Source organism: Meriones unguiculatus, chromosome 7 (genome assembly GCF_030254825.1).
Source record: "Meriones unguiculatus strain TT.TT164.6M chromosome 7, Bangor_MerUng_6.1, whole genome shotgun sequence".
Lineage (NCBI taxonomy): Eukaryota > Metazoa > Chordata > Mammalia > Rodentia > Muridae > Meriones > Meriones unguiculatus.
In genome coordinates, this window is record NC_083355.1 from 46394416 (window position 1) to 46415503 (window position 21088).

Genomic DNA, 21088 nt, shown 5'->3' on the forward strand with positions numbered 1-21088 from the left:
GCCTCCTGCCTTCACCGGCATTCTCCACCACCGGGGGCTGGCCCAGAACTTAGACCAAGGCTGCCTTCGGGCTTAGCTCATTCTGTCTGTGGGAGGTTTGACCCCCCCAGAGAAGACGCAGGAGAGAGCCTGTGAGTCACCTGGGAAGGTTTAGCGCGCAGGCCACCCGAGTGTCCATTGTAGATGTAAACGCTGCCGTAGCTGGCCCCATCGCCTGCCTCAAAGCCCTCCAGAGGGGCCCCGATGGCCACATCTGTGAACTTATCTTGGTTGATATCGCCCACAGCTGCCATGGCAAAGCCGAAGCGGCTACTGGTGAGCCCAGGGTACCCACTCAGAGTGAATGCCAAGGGGAAGGAAGCACCCTGCAAAGTGAACCAACACGTCAGTTCCCAAGACAGTGTGTAGGACAACTATTCCAGGACCACACAGAGGGCACGCCCCCTCACTGGTTCCCTATCTCCAGCAGGAGTCTCTGAGCCTGTAGGAGAGCCAGGGTCTTTCTGTCTTGCCGTCGAGGACCTGGAGCCTGCCCTCTGTCCCCACTCATGGATACATTAGCAATAGAGAAGCTCAGGGTCCAGTGGCACTCTCCCACACCCTTGCAGGGAAAGCCTGAGCAAGCTCACTGTTCCCGTCCTCTTCACTGGCCGTGTGAGAACGAGAGCCACCGCCATAGTTACCGTGAGAAACAGATGAGCCCAGGCAAGTGTTCTGCCTCCTGGGCAACTGTGACAGATGGCACCAACAATCACCCAGGTAGGACAGGGGACAGCCATACACCCCGAACACCCACAATCACCGTCCACCGTTTGGAGGCTGAACACTCACCTGCTCACGCACGTGGTACACATAGACTCTGCCTTCTTCTCCACGGATGTGGTAAAATGGAGCCGCCACCAGCAGAATATCTGTGATCGCATCCATGTTGATATCCACAGAGCACAGTTCAGAGCCAAAGTAGGACCCCATCTACAGCCCAGAAAGAACTCAGCACTCCTGAGCATGGGGGAGGGCCCCTTCCCACCCTCCCACAGCTAAAGCCACAGCTGTGCCCCTCCTGGAGCATCCAGCTAGGGCTGTTCCAGATCAGTCTGATCTCTGGTGTCATAGGGGTTAGGGGTGAACAGCTGAGTCTCCACAGAGGGAGCCCTTGAGCAGCCATGAATTACACCCAGGCCTTCGCCTTGCCCAGGGCGGGCCCACCCCTCTCCCTAGGACCTCAGGGCCCCCCATGGTAGACAGAGGACTTCTCCAGGGGGTACCTGCTCTCCCTCCATCTGTCGCACAAAAGTGGCCTCTCTGTCCTTCTGGAGCTCAAACACAGCCCCACGGTGTTTGTGCCTTGGAGCCCCCGCCACGTAGGACAAGCTACTGGCCTTGCGCAGCACCGCCAGTGAATAACCTGGGTGAGAGTGGTGTGGCTGCAAACTCCGGCTCCCACCTCAGCCTCTCCCTGCAACGCCTTCCCAGCCATGTGTTCCCACACTGCACCCACTGCTGCATGCGTGTCCCACACGTGGGACACGCCACCCCTTCAGCACAGGTGCACTCTACGGGAGGGCCAGGGCGAAAGATGGGGAGGAGTACTCACTAGCGTTATTAACAGAGACGTCCCAACGTCCTCTTATTGAGTCCCAAGGCCACCCTGTCTCCATCCCTAATTCTCAACCTGTGTCACTGACTGAGGTCTGATGGCCTGATGACCCATGAGACTGACGCTAGCCCGACTCTACCAAGAATCCTAATGTGCGTACCCGCAGGTAACCTCCGTATCCCAGACTAAATTGTCCCTGGGTTAACTTCCAGGCCCCCAAGCCGCTCCCGAAGGCTACAGGTACTACTCTTGTCCGTCGCCCAACCTCCAGGCCCCACCCTGACGCTCTATCCCTTTGCTAGGTTTCCTTGCACTCGGGACTCCGCCTTTCCATCCAGGCTCCGCCCTCGTCCCACCCTCCCGCCCTTTTCTTCTAGCTACCTACCTGGCCCCGGCTGCAGGCCCCACCCTAGTCCCGTCTAGCCCACCAGGCCTTGCGCTTACCGAGGTAGCTGTACTGAGCAGCTCCAAAGTCCTCCTTGGTCTGGTTTAGAAAGCAGCCCCGATCATTCTGTGTGTCGTAGAGGAGCGCGCCCCCAGACCAGTTAAAGGCCCCCACAGTGCCAAGCAGCAGCCACCCCTGCAGAGGACCCAGAGGGCACCAAGTGAGCCGGAGGGACCCAAGGGCCAGAGAAGCAAGACTTCCTAGACAAAGAGGGCCTTCCATGGTCAGGAAGGAAGATGGCGAATTCTGGTTTTCTGCTCAGTTGTCTGCTGTGCAGCCAGAGTTCCAGAAGGCACCCTGGGACCCAGACGGTGAGGTTTTTGTGTTTGTTTGTTTGTTTGTTTGTTCGTTCGAGACAGGGTTTCTCTGGGTAGCCTTGGCAGCCTACAATCACAGAGGCTGGCCTGCCTCTGCCTCCCTGAGTGCTGGGATTATAGGCATCGCCACCATGCCTGTAATCGATATTATTATGCGATATTGAGCATTTTTTAATGTACGATTGGCTTAGATGGTGCTCCCATTTGTCTTCTGGGCCACCTGAGCATGAAGGTGCAGTGACTGCAGCATGTGCTATGGGGAGGAAGAGGTACAAAGGCTTTGGGGTGACTGACTTCAGCTCTCACCTGCACAGAGCCCCAGTGAGTGAGGGCGCCATCTGTTGACCCTTTCCTTTTTCCTCCTCTGTTTCCTCTTCTCCCCACACGGGGCAAAGCTGAACTTTGCCAAACTGCATGTTTTCCTGACACATCTCAAGGGCTTGCCACCAAGGCTGATTCTCTGTACTCAGAGCTAAGATAATGCCCCAGTCCTTTAAGTGTGCACAGTGACTCCTAGAATAAACTCGCCATTCTTCTGTCTAACTCAGCGGTCCAGCTAGGGAAAGTGAGCAGACAGTTTGTTTCTGAAGTGGCTCCTCCGGAGAGCCTTCGACACGGTAACTATGAGCCAGGAGCCCCTCACTCCCCCGTGGTGGCACATCTTGGGATCCTGCTGGTGTTGAGTGGGCCACAAACCTTGTCCAGGATCTGGGCACTGAAGCCAGTCTGTGCCACTTGATACTGAAGGGCATCTCCAACTGCACCTGGAAGCCAAGAAGTCTGTAAGACACTCTGTGCCAAGAGGCAGGGGTGAGGTATGTCCAGAAGGGGACAAAGGGATGGATCTTTGGTGAAATGCTGCATTGAGCTGAGAGTGGAGATTCAGGTTGAGTTTAAGCAAGAACTGGGCTTCTGTCTCCTCATCTGTAAAGGGTTGGGACTTTGTCCTAGTCTTACTTGCTTTTGCACCATTGGTCCAGCAGATTTTCATAGATTCGGGGGCTGAGGAGGACCTGAGGTGCCAATGCCATTGTAGAGATTAGTAGCTGTGGCTCAGGGAGGTGGGCAGAGTCAGGGAGAGTGGCCTTGGGAAGGGTCACCTGCTGAACGCTGAGGGGCTCTCACAAGACCTGTGGGAGCCCTCACCTTCCATATAGATGATGCTTTGTTGCAGATCCAGCAGGAGGTCATTCAGAGCTCCATAGTTGTTCACCTTGAAAGTGTGGGTCTCTTTGGGGTCCGAGGCAATTAGTTTCAGTTCTCTGTAAGTCTTACTTTTATTGAACGCATCGCCCACCTATATGAAGACGCCAGTCAGTGAGTGATCCATCACCGTCTCCTTCCCTGCTCAGTGTCCTTCACCCCTAACAAAGCTCTGCCTTTGGCAGTGTGTTCCCGACACACCTGGCTCTCGTTGCATCCTCCTGCATGCTGAACCCTCTGCCTATATAGCCCAATGGCCCTTCCCTGTACACAGGGCCAGCTGGTCATGTTAGCTACCAGGACCTGGCACAGCAGACTCCCTAGGCACCTTTGTATGGTTTTCCCATCCTGCTCAGCCAGTGAGCTATGCCGACCTCAGGATGAGCCTTCTGTAGGACCCAACAAGAGCGGAGCATGTAAGACCAGGTGCCAAGTGAAGAGAAGTGACTGTGAACAGAAAGGGCTTAGATATGCTGCCTCCAGAAGTCTCCACTGGCTCCTCCCCCACCAGGGCTATCCGGAGTCAGGCTTACCTCCCAGCTCTTGGCTCTTACCCCAATGGCAAAGCGCACCACACCCTGCATCTTTGTGTCGTTGAGGACAGTTGTAAGGCTGAGAGGGTCCTGAAATATGTCACCATCAGTGAGCACCACCATGACCTTCAACGCTTTTTCTCTGGAGCCACCGCTTGGAGTGAAGATGCTGTCTCTTAACAGGAGAGAGAATGGAGATAGTCTTCCAAAAGGGCTGTCTGGGCTCTGGGCAAGCTTTGATTCATTGATCTGCTTGAATTGGAGTATTAACGAGCTCTCCAGATGGGGATCAAAGGCCCAGAAGAGGGTGGACTTGGCCCTTATGCACACAGCAAGGCACAAGCCACACAGATGTGCTTCGCCCTCTCCTGCTCCCCACAGTAAGAGCACTGTGTCTGACCCTCATGGGTACACAGTATGGACCTTTACGTCAAAAGAGCACGTGATGCCTGCTTTTTATTTTACTTCTATAAAAATTTGTACTCTCACGTTTTTTTGTTTGGTTTGATTTTTGTTTATTGTTTGTTTGTTTTGAAACAAGGCTTCTCTCTGTAGCCCTGGCTACCCTGGAACTAGCTATATAGATCAGGCTGACCTCAAACTCACTTTTGGGGTTTTGAGGGACAACTTTGCAGCCTCCTGAGTGCTGTCATTACAGACATGTGTCACCATGCCTGGTTTCGATGGTACGTATGCACCAGGCACTATTATAAATATTGTACATATTGTAAATTAACTATTTAATCCTCACAAAACCCTAAGAAGCAAGAATTTGTGCTATCTTCATGCTAGAAGTGAGGAAACAAAGCACAGAAGGTTAAGTAGCCCAAGACCACGCACGAACAGCTAGGATCTGAGCCCAGCAGCCTTCTCCAGGCACCCCTGGACAGCTAATGGCAGGAAGTCCTTGGGAGAATAGCAGAAGGACAGTCCTGGGCTGTCATCCTGCACAGCCCCTTCAGCACCCCACCCCCCTCCTCCCACAGTTGTGCCTAGCCGCTCCTCCAGACACTGGGCCTCCGGCAGGCATCCCACTCACAGGACGTGTTTCATGGCTGAGGCAGTCTTAGTAACACTCCCCACTTGATCGATGCTCTGAACTTTGGCAAGGGAGGCCAAAGCGTCGTCACGGCTGTCTCGAAGATTGAACTCAGTCTTGATCACAGCCCCGTACTGCACCAGGGCGAAGTTGCACTGTAGAGCAGAGTGAGGTTGAGGGGTTGTCAGACTGCCCCATAGACACCCCTTCCCCGAGAGGGTTGCTCCCGGAAACTCAGGAAGAAAGCGCTCATCCACTCTAATTCAAAGGGAAATCCCCAGTCAGACACAGGTGGAGGAGAGTGATTTCTCCTTGAATCCACGTCCCCATGACAACCCCTCTATATGGACTGCAGGATGGGCCACGTGGCTTTCTTTGGGTGGGGACATCAGCAAATGCATGTACTGGGGCATTAACGGCTACCACGAGTAAGTAGCGCCACCTCAGGCTTCCATCCCTAGTAAAGCAAGAGGTGCCTGGAGCTGTCTGGAAGCTCTCGGCAAAATGACAGAAGAGTCACCCGCTGAGCTCGGCTCAATTACCTGGAGAGCTGTGAGAAAATAAAGGGAGGGAGGCTCTTCTGAAGCCATTGCATAGACACAGATACATGACAGGTGAGAGAACTCAGCCCTCAACGAGGCCCACCTCAAAGCACTTCAAATAGAAGTTCTTTATCATGTCGGAGATGAAGTCTTTGGCCTTTTGGAAGTCTTGGGGTTCAATGCTTCCTGAGCCGTCCAGGACAATAGCGATCTCAGTGCCTGGTCAGGGTAAAGGGGCAGGTGAGCTATGAGATTCTGGGCAGGAGTAAGCTCCCGAATGGAGCTCTCTCCTTCCTGGCCTCCAACCCCCTGAGACAGGGTTTCTCTGTGTAGCCATGGTTGTCCTGACACTCTATAGACTAGGCTGGCCTTGAACTAACCCGTCTGCCTCTGCCTCCTGAGTGCTGGGATTCAAGGTGGGTTATTCTTACCATAAAGGCAAAGAGAGATCTACAACATGGTTTTGACAACTATGGAAATCATCCCTATTTGGGGGGCCTCAGTTTCCCCACCTCTAAGATGAGTTGGGCCAGTGAGAAGCCTCGGCTGGTAGAGGAGCATGATGCCAACGCTGGTGACCTGAGTTTGATTCCCTGAAACTTACATAGAAGAGGGAGAGAATTATCTCCTCCAAGCTGTCCTCTAACCTGCACACGTGTGCTGTGACACAGATGTGTTTGGCACATGCATGCACCCACACCCACACACAAACATACAAACAGATAAATATTTTTAAAAAGTGAAGAGTCAGAGGTGGAACCTGCCATACCTATAGGACCTGGCCACTTCCCCACCTTCTAGATCTGAACACACCTTGATCCCAGAGGCCCCTGGGATCTTGGGGGTTCATTATGGAGGCCCCTGGTCTGCCTCTTCTCACCAGCTTCCTCCTCGTCCTGCTTGTCATCTTCTCCCTTCTCCACTGCCCGGCGTCTCCTGGCTGATTTCTTATTCTCCTTTGTGCCACCTCCTTTGCTTTTGTAGTAGCCGCCGGAGTCCACACATGCACCTGGACCCAGGAATCCTTCTTTAAGAAACATACAGAGAAGACACAAAAGACATTAAGAGAGTTCCACGCACTGCTGCCTGCCCTGGAGCCATCATGAACTTTGCCCTGACAGGACCCTGAGCCTCCTTGTCCGATTCTGAGCCTTAGTGACTGTCTGCTTCTGTTGTGAGCTGGCGTTTCTCCTTGGATCCCTTTATGGTTGTCGAAGGCCAAAGAATTCCCAGTCCTTACCAAGGTCAGAGAAGTAGGCTCGGGCCTGGAGGTCCAAGTTGGGGGTCAGTAGGCTGCAGGCACCTGTGAGCTCTGAGTTAAGGCTTCGGAGCTTCCGGGCTCGTACCTGAATGCATACCTGGGGAGAGGAGAGAAGGGAAGGATCAGGCAGGCTGAGTCAGCTCCACTGTCACCCCCACTCCAGAACACAGTGGCTCAAACAGTCAGAGGACAGAGGCACAGCTGCCTCACTCCTCAGGGTCAGGAGTCAGTTGCTAGAGTCAGAAGTGCAGTCAGTGGGTGGCTGGATCAGACTTGGCATCCATGTAGATGGTCAGACCATAGAGAGATGACAGCGAAGCAATAGGATTGGCAACATCACCATTTACCCACAGGGGCCAACCAACACCTGCCTCCCCAAGGCTCCCTGTCCTCTTGTCTGTGTACTCACCAAAACACCATGGTGGTTCCGGGCCACTGTCACTCCCTGGTGCCTGCCCTCTGGCATATAGATGTTCTCTGAAACAGTTACAGCAGGGAAGGCATTCTGGGAGGCAACCACCAAGCCAAGGTCTGAAGCACAGGGCTGCTGACGTCAGCAGCCTCTAGAAGCTGGAGCTGGGGGACCTGAGTAGCTGGGGAATGCCAGGATGCAGCCCTTGTCCCAACCCCATTTACCATCTCAACAAAAACCCTGGTATGCAGCCTTGACACCAGGGACGGGAATTCAAAAATGACTGCCACCTGGCCCGTGCAGGGGCGGGAGTGGAGGGGGCAGGAGGCTGGAGGAGCCTGTGAGGCCTGAGCTGGGGGCACGTGGCTGGCTGCTGGACCTGAACACATATCTAGGGACAGAGATCCAGGAAGATTCCCAATGTCAGCCTCCAGCCTCCACACGTCTGCATCCCCATCGACATGTATCACACACAGAGACATGTGAATCTATTAGTTAACACGGCGTCAGGCACATGTTAGTGAGTATTGATTGGTTGTTAGGACATATCGGGGGAAGCAGGCTGGGCTAGGTGCATGGCGTGAGTCTGGGCATTGGGGTTCAAGGCTCATGGGGGAGGGATGGTCAGGGTGGATAGGCAGGACAGTGATTGGAATGGCTTGGGCTGAGATTATGTGAGATTCCTAGGGAGGTGTCCCGGGGAGCATGCCGTGGAGGTGGGGTTGGCTTACCTACTGGCTGGCAAGCAATTTCATCTGGAATGGTGGACATGGCACATCGATACAAGGCCGTTGAATTCCTGTTGAAGCTGCGTCTGGCTACCAGGAGGCTGAGTGGGTGGGCAGACAGCAAGGACAAGCTGGCTGAGGGCTCCTTTCCCCTCCCTGCCTGCCCAGGTCCAGTCCTCCTCTCCCTGCCTGAGGAGGAAGCCCAGACCTGGGAAAGACAGACCTCTCTATCCCAGGCCTGCAGACTCAGCATTACAGAGAAGGCACTTAGTCAGCCCCTGCTTCTCCATGGCTCCGGGCAGGGACACAGTTAAATGTAATCCCTGTCTGCCCCCACACACTCCTACAGAAGTTAGGAGCACTCTGGTGCTTAGCAAAGACGCCTGTCCTGTGGGATGGACCGGGGAAGTCACCAGCCACACCGCTGGTCCCTTGAGGGGCAAAGCTGGCTGGAGCAATCGACCCACCTGGCCCTAGAACTAGAGGTTTGGAGAACCTCACGAAGACAGCCTGAGGAGAGGTCAGTCTTGCTGCAAAGCTCTTGTCCCCAGCCCAAGTCCAGAAAACTGGTGAAGAGGACAGTGTGAACTTAAACATTCCCACTGCTCCTCGGGGCCTGGGGCTTGGCTGGCCTGAGGCATAGAGTGGCTGAGCACCTCTAGCTGGTGTGAGAAGCAGAGTGGTAGCGAGGAGGATCTGAAGATTGGCTTGGTAATAAAAGTCCACAGTCTTTGTGGTGACAGGAAGCTATGGAGGCTTTGTAAAGGGGAAGCACAAGGTTAGTTCTGTGCTTTTGAAAGGTCGTGATGTGGTTGTTGGGGGTTAGAGGACAAGTTAGCATAGCAAGAGGGACAGACAGGAGGAGGGACAGACACGGGGCACTGTCTCTATCACCTCAATTCTTACCACTAATTTTCTTTTGTCAGGGTCTCTCTGTGTAGCCCTGCATGTCCTGAACTCTGTAGACCAGGCTGGCCTCGAACTCAGAGACCCATCTGCCTCCAGCTCCTGAGTGCTGGGATTAAAGGGTCCTCACCACACCCAGTTTAGAATAAGGACAAGACATTTTTCTTTCTTCTTTCTTTTAGGTGGTGCAGAGGATTGAACCTAAGGCTGGGCAGATGCTCTGCCACTGACCCCCTCCCCAACCCCTCTTGGTTTTGTTGTTACTGTTTTGGTTTGGTTTGGTTTGGTTTGGTTTTTGTTGAGAAGGGTTTCTCTGTGTGTAGTCAGTTTTGGCTGTCCTGGAACTCACTCTGTAGACCAGGCTGGCCTCAGACTCACACAGATCTGCTGCCTCTGCCTCCTGAGTGCTGGGATTAAAGGCATGGTCTTTGGTTTTTTGTTTTTTTTTTTTTACCCCTCATCATAGCCCATAGGCCAGGCAGGATTTGACTGCATCTCTACAGCTGCACTGCTCACTCAGAGGAAGACCTGCAGATGTGTACTCTAAGCCTTTAACAGTTTAGGTCCTGGTCCTTTCCTGCGTTAGGCCCTCTGGCTGGCTGTCTTTCTGCCTGGAAGCCTGGCCTCACACTCCCTAAGACTGGCTCATTCCCACCCCTGTACCCTGCTCCCCACAGTCGGTGTGCTCACCACCATGCTCCTTCCCAGACCACCTGAAACCATGAGTCCCACTTTGGCTACGAGTTCTCAAGAGACCACCGTGTGCCACCACAGAGGCCACACACTGCAGATCCAAGATGGCCACCCATATTTCAGGTCTGTAATTCTATGGACTAAGGCCTGTCTATGCTGCTCCCATCCCCTTTACAGCCAACAGCCTTCAGGTTTGCTGACTCACTGACTAGCAAACCAGCTAAACGCAGATCGACAGGCCAGCTATGACAGAGGCTACAATGTGCTTACAGCCCAGGTTCCTTGTATCCTGGACTGGGCGCAGGATATCTCATCTAACTCCTGCTTTCTCCTACCTGGCAGTCCTCCATACTTCAGAAAGTATGAAAGTTAAGAGGGGCCTATCACCCTCACCCTGGAGGTGGGAATGAATAAAAACCTGTTCCTCTCTATGGTGAGCTGGGCCAGCCAATGGGTGTGTTTCCTGGCTCCCTGCCGCAGGCTCGGAACCCAGAGCTGTCTCCACCACGTCCTCCTGCTGATTCTGCAGACCTCTGAGCTCCTCCACCTTAGCAGGTGTGCAGGGTGTTCACAAGCCCCTGAGGCTCCCAGCACTCTATTCGTGAGGGCTCTAAACACAAATACTCCCTCTCCATCTGCCTTGGCCTTGGGTCTCTAAGAAAGGGGGCACTGTGAGCCTAGGACTGGTAAGGCACACACTGGCGAAGCAGGGGTCGAAGGTGGTGAAGCAGGAGGTGGCCACAGATGACTAAAGGTCATTTACATGGCATAGACAGTTTGGAAAACAAAATGCAAACTCAACCTCACTTTATAGACCTGATCAAATAAGGACAGCTGGCTGTGGAATAGATGTGCCAGGGAAATGGCCCACAAGGCTCACCATCAGCGCTGCTCACCCATGCAGAACCCCAGCCTCAGACCGTACACTAACGCTGTGAGGGCTGCAGGATGGAGTGGGCTCTGTTTGTCTCATTTACATCAAGTTAAAAACCAGGCAAAAGGTGACTTTCGGTGGGGAGGTACAGAAGTAGGGAGGTACAGACGTGGGGAGGTACAGACGTGGGGCTCCCGGGAGACTTTCCGGGTGCTTTTGTTGGTTGGTTTGTTGTTTGTTTTGTTGTTTTGCTTTTTTGAGACATGGTCTTCTGTGTAGTCCCGGCTGTCCTGGCACTCCCGGTGTAGACCAGGCTGGCCGCAGGCTCACAGAGGTGCCCTGCCTCTGCCTCTAGAGTGCTGGGGTTGAAGGTGCGGCTGCGCTGGTGTTCTTATCCAGATGCTTTGTTTTATGAACATACATTGAGCCGCACTTTTCTTATGTGATTTATGTCAGTACAAAATTACCAAAACAAAACTCAAAAAAATGTCAATATTTTGTTTTTTGAGACAGAATTCCATCATGCAATTCTAGCTGGCCTGGAACTTGCTCTGTAGGCCAGGCTGGCCTTGTGCTCACAGAGTTCTGCCTGCCTCTACTTCCCAAGTGCTGGGATTAAAGGCATATGCCACCATGCCTGGCTAAAACATTAACTTCCGATTTATCTCCCTGATGCCAAAATCTTTTCAAAACATTCTCACTGTCCATGCTTCAAACCCTTCTGACTCTTCAGAGCCTCCATGTGGTGGTAAGGTGCAGCCTGCCTCTGCCAGCTTAATCTCCATGGTGCTCAGTCTCAGCCGGTGGGCATTTCTTAGCCATCACCCTGGATAGGGGCAGCCTCCAGGCTTTAGCCAAGCTCCTCTCTCTGCCTGGACTCCCTTCTCTCAACCCTCCTCATGCTAACTTTGATGCCCCCCAACCCCAAGTCCTGTCACAGACGCTTGAAGTTGGCCTTAGTTCATATTCCTGGAAGTACCAGAGGCTCCCACCATAGCTGTTAACATTCTTTTCACTGTGAGACTTTCCAAGTCCTTCATGAGCCCATTGGCTCCTCAAGGACAAGAGCCATATATTCATTCCATTTGGGTGGGGGAAGCACAGGGTCTCACTATGTAGCCCTAGCTGGCCTGAAATGCACTATGTAGACCAGGCTGGCCTCAAACTCACAGAGCTCTGCCTGTTTCTTCTTGAGTGCTTAGATTCAAGATGTGTGTTCCACCCCTGGCCTCCCTCTATGCTTTAAACCGGTATTTCTTTCTGCCATTGAACAGATGCTCCATAAATACTTATTGAATAAATGAATTGAATCTGTCCTTACCACTCAAGTCTACTGATGAACAATGGAGATTTTATGACTTACAAACTATTCATGTCAATAGATACCTGCTATTTTCAATTTTAATATTGATATTTCAATTAAGAGTGCATAGCTATAAGCAAATAAATAATAAGCAAATAAATAATAAGCAAATACCTTAAAAATAATTTAGAGGGGTGGTACACAGCTTATCCCAACACTATTAAGGAGAGAGTGTTTGCTTAGCAAGCCCCAGAACATGAAAAGAGAAGACAAAGCAAAGAAGAAGAAGAAGAAGAAGAAGAAGAAGAAGAAGAAGAAGAAGAAGAAGAAGAAGACGACGACGACCTAGGTTAAACCAACTCAACTGTAAAAGCCACACTGGTGACAACAGGAAATCAGAAAGGGCCACAGACATACCGAGTTCTCCTCTGTCTAGATCTGGCCCAGTGCTGTGCATAACCCCTTATCTATAGAAGATAAATTCGACCTGCTTTGGCCCTGTCCAACATGGAGACTACCTGAACCAAAGTGTTTGTTTGGGGCGGGGGGGTCAGGTGCTCTGTCTGCTTTTCTCACTGCTCCATTCCCATTGCCTGACACGCACACAGCAGGAGCTCCACCAGAACTTGGAGTAAACGATGACTTACATTCTATTTCCCAGTTTCAGGCTGAACCTACGCTAACTCCGCCCACTGATTCGAACTGCTTTTGATTTCATGCAATGACACCTTATTTCAATTTTCTGGCCTTCCATGTTACACACACTGCCACTGTCAATATCTTCATATTAGGGCCAGAAACAAAGCTCACTAACAGAGTGTGCTTAGCATTCTTAAGGCCTTGGGTTCATCTCACACACACACACACACACATCAAAATATGCCTGGAGCAGGGGTCCCTGGATAGAGTGTGTTTAGAATGTGTAAGATTCCAAGCACCACATTTGTTTGTTCTTTTGCATGGGCCTGCACATCTCTCTAGAGCTGGTACCGGGGTGCAGCAGCTGAGCCAAAGGCCCCTGTGCGTCCGTGGCCCACCAGACATGGCCACACTGCTCTCCAAGGCAATGATGCTGACACACTCCCATGCATGCCCGTCTCACCACTTCCTCACCAGCACAGTGCTCTTAGATCTGACAGCGCTCACTTAGCCACAGCAAATACAGATACGATTTCAAGATACAAGGCAATGCTTATCACAGCTCATTTTGAGCAGAACCCATGTAAAGAAAACCCTTTGGCTCCATTTCCTCAAACAGTCCCACAGCAATCCTGTGAAATCCAGAAATCATCAGTCAGAGGGGAGGAACTGAGGCTCAGGGTTCAGCACCTCATTAAGATTGCTCAGTGAATACAGCAAGGTACCTCTGAGCCATGACCCCCAAAACAATGCACTCTCAACTTCAATGGCTGAGCCCTTTTTCAGTATTTATTTATTTACTGTCACTCTCCAACTTTCCTATGTTGAGAACATGTAGCTTTTAGGTCAGAAAAGCCCCTTGGTGATTAAGATTCCCTTCCCTGAACACCAGTGTAATGAATGGAATTGAGTGAGCAGAAGGCAGGAGCTCTGAGCTCCATAGGCTGGTCTGGGGAACAGACACCACCCTTCTCTCTTTGGCTGTGTGTCATTCATCAAGTGAAGTGGGTGCTGCCCAGGGCATGGGGTGGGATATCACAGCCTTTTCTGGGATGTACCTCAGGCATCTTTGGGGCCACCCTAGTCCTCACGTCCACTCACCAGGTCTGGTTGGTGCTGGGGTCTTGATGCAGAAGGGAGCTGAGCACAGAAGGTGCACCTGGCTTAAGCTCTGTGACCCAGGGCCAGGCCACATCCACATTGAAGGCTCCCAGGGGCATCAAGCCTGTGGACGAAAGAGAAACATCCAGTGAAAGAGGCGCAGTGGTGAGGCTGCCCTGTGCTGCCATCAATCCAGCAGATCTGCCGCATCATCATCTCACCGCAAAGACAAGAAAAGGGCCCACCTCCGTGAACGCCTTTCCCACGAGAGAAGGAGTGGACGCGGTGTGTCTGATCCGGGCTGCTGGTCTCTCTCCTCAACCATGATGCTTCAGTCCCAGGGAGGCCACCCTCTGAGGAGCGAGCACTGCCCATCCAGTTACACTCCCACTCTCACAACAGTCACATGGCTCAGGCTGTGTCTTGTACCAAACTTAACAGAGATCCAGAGCCCCCAGAGAAGATAGTTTTGCTCCTTAACAGCCCTAAACTGAATCAAGCCAAATGGCATCTTGGGAGAGCAGATGAAGTAACTGTGTTCACACACTGGAATGCTACTAACCGGGGTGTGTGTGTGTGTGTGTGTGTGTGTGTGTGTGTGTGTGTGAAAAAGAATGAACGGAGGCACACAGCAACACCAGAGCGTGACCCTCAACTCAGCACACCCAGTGAAAGAAACCTAAAGCCCTGAAAAGAACTACAAACAGCTCGGTGTGGTGATGCACACCTTGAACCAAGCACTAGGGCGGCAGAGGCAAATGGATTGCTATGAGTTCAAGGCCAGCCTGCTCTACATAATGAGACTTGTATAAAAAAGAAAGGGCCAGGAACAGTGTTGCACACTTTTAATCCCAGTGCTCGAGGGCAGAGGCAGCTGGATATCTGAGGTCAAAGCCAGCCTGGTCCACAGAGCAAGAGCAAGTTCCAGGACAGGCAGGGCTACACAGAGAAATCCAGTCTGGAAAAAAACAAAAACAAAATTTGAATTCAGGGTCTCTCATACATGCTAAGATGGGTAGATACATACAAAGAAGCAAATGGAAAAATATCAGAACTGTAAAATATAACTGCCCAATTTTTTTTTCTTTTTTCTTTTTTTTTTTTTTTTTGAGACAGAGTTTCTCTGTGTAGCCGTGGCTGTCCTGGGCTCACTTTATAGACCAGGCTGGCCTCCAGCTCACAGAAATCCACCTGCCTCCTGCTTAATTTTTCAAAATTTCACCAAAATTTGTGAAGACAAACCAAACATGGTGGTCCACTTCTGTAATCCTAGCACTCAGGGGCTCTGTGAATTTGAGACCAGCTTGGTCTACAGAGTGAGTTCCAGGACAGCCAGGGCTACCTAGTGAGACCATGTCTCAAAAGACAGACAGACAGACAGACAGACAGACAGACAGATAGATAGATAGAGGAACAAGTTGATATTGACTCATTCCTCCATAAGGCCATCCTAATTCTTACTCCAATAACAGGAGAAATTTATTTCCCACACTGTTTTCTGTCTTGTTTGAAAAACATATGCCGGAACTGGTGATATGGCTCAGAGGGTAAGAGCACTGTCTGCTCTTCCAGAGGTCCTGAGTTCAATTACCAGCAACCACATAGTGGTTCACAACCATCTATACTGGAATCTGATGCCCTCTTCTGCATGCAGGTACACATGCAGATAGAGCACTAATATACATAAAATAAATAAATCTTTTTTTTAAAAAAGAAAAACATATTCCATCATCCTGTTCCATAACTAGGGATGAATTTCAGTGGTAGAACATTTGTCTAGCATGTGTGAGGCCCTGAATTCAATTCCCAACACCACAAAAGTAAAATTAAATTAAACACTTGGCTTTTGTTAATTAACATATTTTGCTATCAGAAAAAAATTACCTGGGTATCCTGAATTTGATAAAAATATAAATGATATGCTAAAGTTAATGGGTGAATAATCTTCCAATTAATACATTTTTATTTTAGTAGTGATTTTAAGAACAAATTAAAATAATTATGCAAGGGTAGATTTATAAACTATGCTATCTTGGGTAAAAGGAATGGAAAGACATATATGTATGTAATTCTGTTTTTCTTCAGTAGGAAGATACAGCAATTCTCTTTCTTTTTTGTTTTTTATTTTTGTTTTTTGTTCTGTTTTTTTGAGACAAGGTTTCTCTGTATAGCCTTGGCTGTCCTGGATTCACTTTGTAGATCAGGCTAGCCTGATCTCACAGAGATCTGACTGCCTCAGCAATTCTTAATATGTCTGAATCCAATCATATCACCTCAAAATCCAAAAGGCAAAAGCCTGACTGAATTTAAAACATTACAGATGTTGCTAAGTGGTGGTGCATGCCTTGATCCCAGCAATCTGGAGGCAGAAGCAGGAGGTTCTCTGAGTCCAAGGCCAGCCTGGGCTACAGAGAGAGTCCCAGGACAGCCAGGGCCACCCAGAGAAACCCTGTCTGAAACCTCTCCCCCCATCACCCCCCAAAAAAAGAAAAAGAAAAGAATTTGTCTCAGAACCAATTATGATACCCTCTTTTTACTCATACTAATGACTGGCTATAGGGTTTTCAGCTCATTAATCATTTTAAGTTAGTGTCCATATTTTTTCTTTTTTTCTTTGTATTTTTATATTTGCAAGATTTCACCTCACTCAGGCTGGCCTCACACTCAGTCACTCAGCTGAGGACAGCTTTGACTTCCTAACGCATTTTCTCCACCTTCTGGTTGCTGGTATCACAGTCATACACCACCAGGTCTGGTTTTATCAATCATTTATTAAAAATAAACTTGAGCTTTGTTCATTTTCTCTATAGCAAGTCCATTTCTTACTTCATTAGTATTTGCTTATATTTATATTCCTTCCTGTACTGTCTTTGGGTTTAATTTGCTATTCTTTTAGCTTATTGAAATAGAGCCTTCTAGGCTGGAGAGGTAGCACGGTGGTTAACAGCACTGGCTGTTCTTCCAGAGGACCCGATTCGATTCCCAGGTCCCACATGGTGGTTAACGACCATCTGTAACTTCAGTTCCAGAGAACTTTTGGCCTTTTGGCCTCCAGGGGCACCAGGCATGTAAGTGGTTCACAAATATTCATGCAGGCAAAACCGGCAAATTACGTATACACATAAAAAAGTGTGCGTGTCCAAGAGTCTCCGTCGTATTTCTCTGGAAATTGACATCTGTCGTGGGGGTGGGGGATATGGAACTGTGAGCACACGTTTTTGTTTTAGGTGGGCTTTCATGAAGCCCTTGCACTCCTAACGTAGCTGAAAACGGCGCTGAACTGGCTCTCCAGTCCTCATCTTGCCTACGGGCCTGGGCTACCCTACCCTGCCCCTTTGAAGGCATGTGTAAGGCTGCTCGGTCCCTGTAACCACCGCTTCCACGGTGGCCTGCAGGTCCTCATTTCCCATGTCTAAGCTAAGCTCAGCATTTCCTCTGTGATGTCCTCTGACTCTGGGTTATAACCAGGTTAGGCTCCATTGGAAGCGCAGTTCTCAGAGGGCGTGTTGGGTGGAGTGGTTAAGATAGAGTAATTTATACTGTAAAATTTTATAGTGATAAAGTATTAATTGACAAAACAGAGTAAAATGTAATATTTTGTTGGTAAGTAGAAATATTAGTTCAGTAACATGTGACTAAAACTGGATAATGTTTTTAACATTAGATGATTTGGTTTTTATGTTGATTGCATGTTTATGTGCTTTGGCCATTTATATATTAAAATTTTTATTTTAATATGCAATAAAAGTACAAAGTAAAGTAGAAAGTACTTTACTACAAAAGTAAAAAGAGGAAATTTTTAAATAAGTGCACTGTTCACGTTCTAAGAAGCAGAGTTTCTCTATTTCTTTGTTACTGATCTTAATTCTCTCAAAATCCCAGAACATATCCTGAACTGTCTCCATCAGTAGAAGGCTGCTTTGTGACTCAGCATCAAGTGTCTATCTTCCTTGATTGCTCACCACCTTAAACGCTGAGGCAGGGTCTCTTGGTGAACCCAGGGCCACGTTATCTGCCTCCCAAGTGGAGATTACAGGAGGCCAGCACACCCACTTGAGTCCACGTGGGCCTGGGGATCCGAAGTCCAGGCCTCGCACTAGCACGGCAAATACCTTGGTCATGGAGCTGTCTGTGTCCTGGTTTTTGCTTTTTTCTTTTGTTTTTGTTTTTTGTTTGTCTGTCTGTCTGTCTGAGACAGGGTTTCTCTAGGTAGTCCCAGCTGTCCTGGACCTCACTATGTGCACCAGGCTAGCCTCTGTCTCCAGAGTGCCAGGGTTACAGCTTGTCCTACCTTGCCCACCATGCCTTAGGACCCTCAATCACACATTCTAAATCAAGAGGACAGGGAAGGACCCAAGAGCCTAACATTATGAATGTGGCTGCAGCTGCCAGGTCCTCAGACCCCATTTTGAAGATTTAAAATATTTTGGTAAAGAGGGAGAATGAAAGAGATGTAGCCAGTGTGTGGGAGTCCTGGCAGCTATGTCACACTTGTAATAAACACAGGAGCTTGCTACCATTATCCTGTGCACCTTTAGACAGGCTTCAAATCTTGTCATGAAAACCCTTCCACTGGTTCGAATCCCAGTCCTTCTGCCTGAGCCTGTGACAGGAGGATCTAACAAACAAACAATAAACAAACAAACAAAAAAATTCAGTTTACCATATATTTTTCCTATCCTAAACACTCCCATGGCCTCATCTACATTTTTTTTTTTTTTACTGATGCGTGTGTGTGTTCTATGTGCATGCTCACGCGGGTATGTGTGCCACTGTGTATGGAATCCCGAGACTGACTTCAGGCGTCAGTCTCTTCCTCTACCACCAGCCCCCACCTTGTTTTCGAGAACCTGGTGCTCATCCATTGGCTAGACCGGTTGGACTGGGAGCTCTGAGGACCCCATCTGACCGAACCTCCGACTGCAGTTCTGGAGTCACAGAAAGATGGCTCTATTCCCAGCTTTTATGTGGGTGCTGGGGATCTGAACTGAAGTTTTCATGCTTAGAGGCAGAGGCAGGTGGATCTCTGCGGGCTCAGGCCACCCTGGTCTACACAGTGAGTTTCAGTCCAGCCAGGGCTACATAGCGAGACCCTGTCTAAAACAAACAAGCAAGCAAACAAAGCCATCCTCATGCTTGCACAGCGAACACTCACCCACGGAGACACCTCCCCAGCCCCAGGCATTCCACTCCTTTATCATCTTTATATTTACCTTTGCTTACCTAGAATAATTGGTGCTGATTCATAAAAATGCATGAGACCATAATACTAAAGTCATTAAATTATGGAGCAGGAAGAAATGGACACGAGAAAATTGTTTTGTTTTTTTCAAGAGAGGAATCCAATTCAAGCAGGAAGGAGGTCAACCCCTAAGTTGCCTGTCCAGTAATGAATCCTGTCCTTCCTAAGCCAGTCCGAACTGGGCTCTAGACACAGCTCTGGGCTCAGTAGGTACTTAATGATATTGTAGCTGGATACATGTGTCCATGAGTTAAGACCAGTCAGTGTCACTCACGCTATTTACAAAACAGGAAAAAGAAACTATTCTGGCCAAGTGTGGGGTTAGGCTAACTGAGTTTGAAGCAAGCTCGGTCTACTTAGCAAGTACCAGGACAGCCAGGGCTACCCAGAAGGGCTTGCCTTCAAAATATAACACCCATTTGATGGAACATGACTATTGCTTGTATTTAAACCAACATGCATTCCCTTAAGGATTGACTTAGGGAGAACACACAATGTTCAAGTTTCTCAGAGCTGTCATTCATGTCCTCTCTGAAGCAACACAGAAAACACAACCAGACATGAGTTTCCCAGTGCTTGGGAAATCACAGACCTCTTTGAGAGCCCAGTGAAAACATCAGAGCCTCGCTAGTCCCCAAAAGTGCACTGCATGTAGTATGAAGCTCAGGACACAACATCCCAAAGTCTGACCATAGGAGACCAGAAGTAACTCTCCAAAACGCCCTTCCACGCCAGTGAGCTGGTTTCCCTGAGGAACTACAGACCCAAGGAACATAGGAGCTCTAAAAAGCGCTTTTGCTAAAAATACACACTTCCCATTTGGAAGGGACACACCCTTGAGCTGAGAAGCCTCACAAAAAGGTGGTTTATTACCTGGACAGCAATGGCTGCTTCTCCACATCCTTCCCCACGCTCTCAGAAGGACACTTCAAGCCCCCGCTCCCTTTCTGCAGCTCAGGGTCCTAGATAAGCAGCCATCTGCCCCTATGGCTGACTTTGAGTCCATCTAACCCTGTTTTCTCCTATGAATCTGCTTTGTGTCAACTTTACTGCCACCCCAGACAGGTTTTCCCGGTCAGGATCCCCAAGCTGAGAACGGAATGGTGATGTTCCCTGTGAATTCGAGCTTTGGTAAGGATGGCTTGGGGTTTGGACTCAGCCTCTTTGGCTCCTTTCAGGATGAGCCTTGTATCTCAGTTAGACAGGTTGGAAGGAAATAGGAATTGAGTCAATTGAAGGAAAAGAACTACAAAATGGGAAATGGCCAGTTTGTTCCTGGGTAAGTGGAGGCCTTCTTTCTCCCTTTTCTATTGCCTGTAATTGATTTACAGAGTGTATTTGAAATCTCTGGGCATCAAAGGCACCTTCCCATCCTGCCCAGCTGCTGCCTCCACCCCACACTTCTTTCTCATCAGTTGTCCCCATGTGCCTGGCAGGCCAACCTTATGGTCCTGCTCAGCCAGCCAGCAGCCTGGCCCCTGAACCTATTCCGCATCCTGTGGTGTTTGTTGGCTCTGACTAAACCCCATCTTGATAAACTAATGGGTGATTAAATCTGTCTCCCCTAACCTGCATCTGATCTGAGTCATTCATGACACCCCCAAAACCACAAAGCCCAGCCCAGCTTAGGCCGAGGCTCAGAAGAGACACCCTGAGAATACCATAATAGGCCAGCCAGCCCTCTTTCTCACTCTACCTATCCCCATGTTTGCTCTGTTTAGTTGAGGGGTCTGGATAGGTCTCTAAAGGTGTGGGAAAGGGGAGGAAAGTTGCAGAGGAAACACCATAGCTGCCTTTCACGGCACCTCTGTCTTCCAAGCACCATGCTGCCGGGTGAAACTAACAATTTGCTCTTGAACTCAGTAAATTGGTTATTTGTGTCTGGGGCCCATATTGCTGGCTTAATTTCTTTTTCTTTTTTTTTTTTTTTTCTTCCTTCCTTTTTAAATTTTATTTGGTAGGGGGGCGTTGAGACAGGGCTTCCCTGTGTAGCCTTGGCTGTACTGGACTCACTTTGTAGACCATGTTGGCCTCAAACTCACAGAGCTCAGCAGCCTCTGACTCCTGAGCACTGAGAATACAGGCATGTGGCGCTGCGCGGCTTCAGGCTGCTTGATTTCAATGCCTTTATCAAAGCTGGAAGCGCTGAGGGGTGAACAGAGAGTGGAGTTACCAATGGCCCCAAGGAGCTGGAGGGCAATTGTGGCCTTGGCTCCCTGTTATGCTAGTGGCATGCTAGGCTAGGGAGGGGCC

The 21088-nt window shown here is 49.7% G+C and overlaps 1 protein-coding gene across 1 annotated transcript in view; it reads right to left on the reverse strand.

Moving 5' to 3' along the window:
- Positions 1–21088, reverse strand: part of Itgae (integrin subunit alpha E) — a 55785-nt gene that overhangs the window by 29768 nt on the left and 4929 nt on the right. Inside the window, exons 2-15 of the mRNA XM_060387333.1 lie at positions 13594–13717; positions 8081–8178; positions 7347–7414; positions 6917–7034; positions 6557–6703; positions 5780–5895; positions 5135–5289; positions 4117–4270; positions 3506–3656; positions 3056–3123; positions 2042–2177; positions 1266–1405; positions 832–972; positions 141–365 (exon numbers count right to left, since the gene is read on the reverse strand). Coding sequence (XP_060243316.1) covers positions 141–365; positions 832–972; positions 1266–1405; positions 2042–2177; positions 3056–3123; positions 3506–3656; positions 4117–4270; positions 5135–5289; positions 5780–5895; positions 6557–6703; positions 6917–7034; positions 7347–7414; positions 8081–8178; positions 13594–13717 — 1841 coding nt within the window. The remainder of the gene's footprint in view (positions 1–140; positions 366–831; positions 973–1265; positions 1406–2041; positions 2178–3055; positions 3124–3505; positions 3657–4116; positions 4271–5134; positions 5290–5779; positions 5896–6556; positions 6704–6916; positions 7035–7346; positions 7415–8080; positions 8179–13593; positions 13718–21088) is intronic.